Here is a 2,689-nt window from a genome sequence, read left to right on the forward strand (position 1 = left end):
TGGGATTTGAACTCAGGACCTCTGGAAGAGAAGTCAGTGCTCTTAACCATGGAGTCATGTCTGCAGCCCTCATATGGACCTTTAATTTTATTGGTCCTACATGAAGCTTATAATTATGAAATTTAAGATTAAGAATATTAATAAAAAATAATGCTTATGCCAATATTACTCTGGGACTGGTATGCCAACTCCATTCAGGCTGTGTAAGGTCATCTCTTTTCCTTTTTAATTTTATAATTTGTCATTTCAGGGTATGGTGAACTCTTTCAACAAACGCTTGTCCTTGTGGATGGTATTCTATACCAGTAATATGTACAATATGATATCATTGACAAAATGGTTTTTATTTTTGCTCTGATTGGTATTTTATTTCTCCTTTACAAATTCCACATAATAGAAAAAGTCTTTTTGATAACATTGTTAACTTTGCTGGAAATGATCATATAATCATTTGAAACAGCACAAATGTGCACATACAGGACTGAGGTTTCTGCAGCCTGTAAACACCTCTGTGGGTTTAACAAGGAAAAAAAGCAATTAACTGACAATTCAACTGTAACTCTTAGAAAAACACCGGTTTCCTTACCAAGCACGAGTGTCCTCTACAGGGACCTATCATCCCAGATGGCAATGAGTTCAAGCCAAGGGCAGCCAGGAGCAGCTCCCCACACCAGCTCAGAAGACCCTCCCCACCTAGCACTTCTTCCAAGTGCTCCTTAACCTCATCACAGGTGACAGCAGTCGCCCCAAGAGAGGACAGAGCAGCAGACACAGTGGTGGTGGTTCCCGAGTGTTGTGTGCGGCATTTCACATCCAGCGTCTCAGGAACGTGTCCATGCAAGCATGTGTACCATTCTTTAGACTGTTCCCCTCATTTCTCGAGTGAGGGGACCAGGCCTTCCTAATTCACTTTAGGTGCCTGGAATAACAAAGTATTTCACCAGAAGGGGTGTAAGCAGTGCTATCTGATAAGAATACGAAGAAGGAAAAAGCAGATATCTTAAAGAAAACGTGTGTTCTACTCACACTAAAATATCAGACCAATGCACAATATACTGCAAAACTGTAACACAATACGGCCAAACACAATGTTCAAATATTGAACTGTTCAAGCATGTGAAGATCATCTTCTGAAAGACAAACTGGGTTCTTATTTTGTAGCTACCTTTGTGTAACTTCAACTGCTGTCCCTCAACAAGGTCTGACACTGTCTTGGTACTTGTTAGGAAGTTAGATGAGACAATTTAAGCTTAACAGTCAACTCCCGGGATCTCCCAGCGCTCATTTTCAGCATTCGTCCGAGAACTGGGCATCATCTTCATCCCTCACTTCTCGGTATCTCCCTGAAGACTCCCCTTCTGGATTGTAGCTCTGCATTGTAATATTCAGTCTCTCAGCTAGTTTCTGTGCTGCGAGCTTTGCCCGCATCTTCTCATAATTCTGCTTCTGCTCTTTCTGCAGAGCCAGCGACTCTTCTATGGAGAGCAGCTGTGCAGGCAGGGGGTGGAGCAGAAGAAGGCGAGCTGCTGTGACATCATCAAGATGCTGCCTAGCCCTGGGTCTCTGCTCTTCTGAGGAAGCAGGAGACTGAGCCCTCTGACAATGACTTGTTGAGTCACTCTGTTGTGTGGGTAACACATTTGTCTTAAACTTATGAGGAGGGGGCACTGGGTTTCTAGCTCGCATTTCTAGCACTGTCATGTAATGAGGCTTCTTAGGAGTCTCACTCTGCAGTTCTGGAAAGTTCTCAGTGCTGGTGTTTTCTTCTGAGGGTTCAGTCTGGTCTGCAGTTGTGATCTTTTGCAATTTAGTGATAAACAGACTGTCGACGCTGCTGGAAACCTCTTCCGCTTGACTTGAATGCTGGGGGAGTTGTTCATTAACTTCAGATGGGGGAGCCTGGGCTGTGATGCGGACAGAGGGGCTGGTACTCACTGTGCAGCCAGTCTCCAAAGTCTTCATTGCCTTTGTGAGTGAGCTGTTTGGTCCCTGTGTTTCTGAGGTTGTTTTAGATGATTCAATGTCTACTGACGAACATTCAGGAACTAATGATGAAGTATCAAGCATCAGGTCAGAATTCTGGGCCTTGTCTATGTCGGTGTCAACTCTTGTGGTTGCTTTATTCCTTAGCTTACAGTCAACACTAACAGGATGAAGTAGTTCAGTTCTCCTTCTGACCTCTTCACTTTCTGAAATGGCAGCTCTCAGTTTGGCAGTGGTGTCTGAGATCTTTTTACCTTTGTAGGGCAATTTGCAAATGAATTTTTCTTTGCGCAAAAGTCTCTCCTGGCGCCTCAACCTCTCCCTCAGCTCTGCCAAACTCTGCTGCCCCATGTCCTCAGGAACTGGGGGCTCGAAGCCGCGGGGCAGGGAGCACATTGTGCATGGGCTGAGGCTGGCCCCGCAGGCAGGGTTCCCCAGCAGGGCCCATGGAGGTCGCAGGCTCCAGGGCAGCGGCAACTCTGGAGCATGTGCAGGAGTCGCCATTTTCCCAGAAGAGCCGACAAAATTGTTTAAATTTATAAGAAATATATGTTGGTCCATAATCAGTTTTAATTTTAGAAGGCGGTCCCATAACAGCAGAAGTTTCCAATAGATGCTGTATAACATGAGTAGTGCATACTCCTGGCAATGGTGTAGCCCACACAAATTTTGAAAAATTATCTATGCTTACATGGATATATGAAAG

General features: G+C 44.7%; 1 protein-coding gene across 1 annotated transcript; it reads right to left on the minus strand.

Moving 5' to 3' along the window:
- Positions 1-1,155: 1,155 nt before the first annotated feature.
- On the minus strand, positions 1,156-2,379 carry LOC134483481 (DNA-directed RNA polymerase II subunit GRINL1A-like). Its single transcript, XM_063278735.1, has one exon. It carries the CDS (start codon positions 2,377-2,379, stop codon positions 1,288-1,290), a length of 1,092 nt encoding a protein of 363 aa, XP_063134805.1. The 3' UTR covers positions 1,156-1,287.
- Between the last annotated feature and the right edge of the window lie 310 nt (positions 2,380-2,689).

Source organism: Rattus norvegicus, chromosome 19 (genome assembly GCF_036323735.1).
Source record: "Rattus norvegicus strain BN/NHsdMcwi chromosome 19, GRCr8, whole genome shotgun sequence".
NCBI lineage: Eukaryota > Metazoa > Chordata > Mammalia > Rodentia > Muridae > Rattus > Rattus norvegicus.

Coding starts and splice junctions, on each gene's coding strand:
- LOC134483481 (XM_063278735.1), bottom strand. CDS start 2,379: ATGTGCTCCCTGCCCCGCGGCTTCGAGCCCCCAGTTCCTGAGGACATG.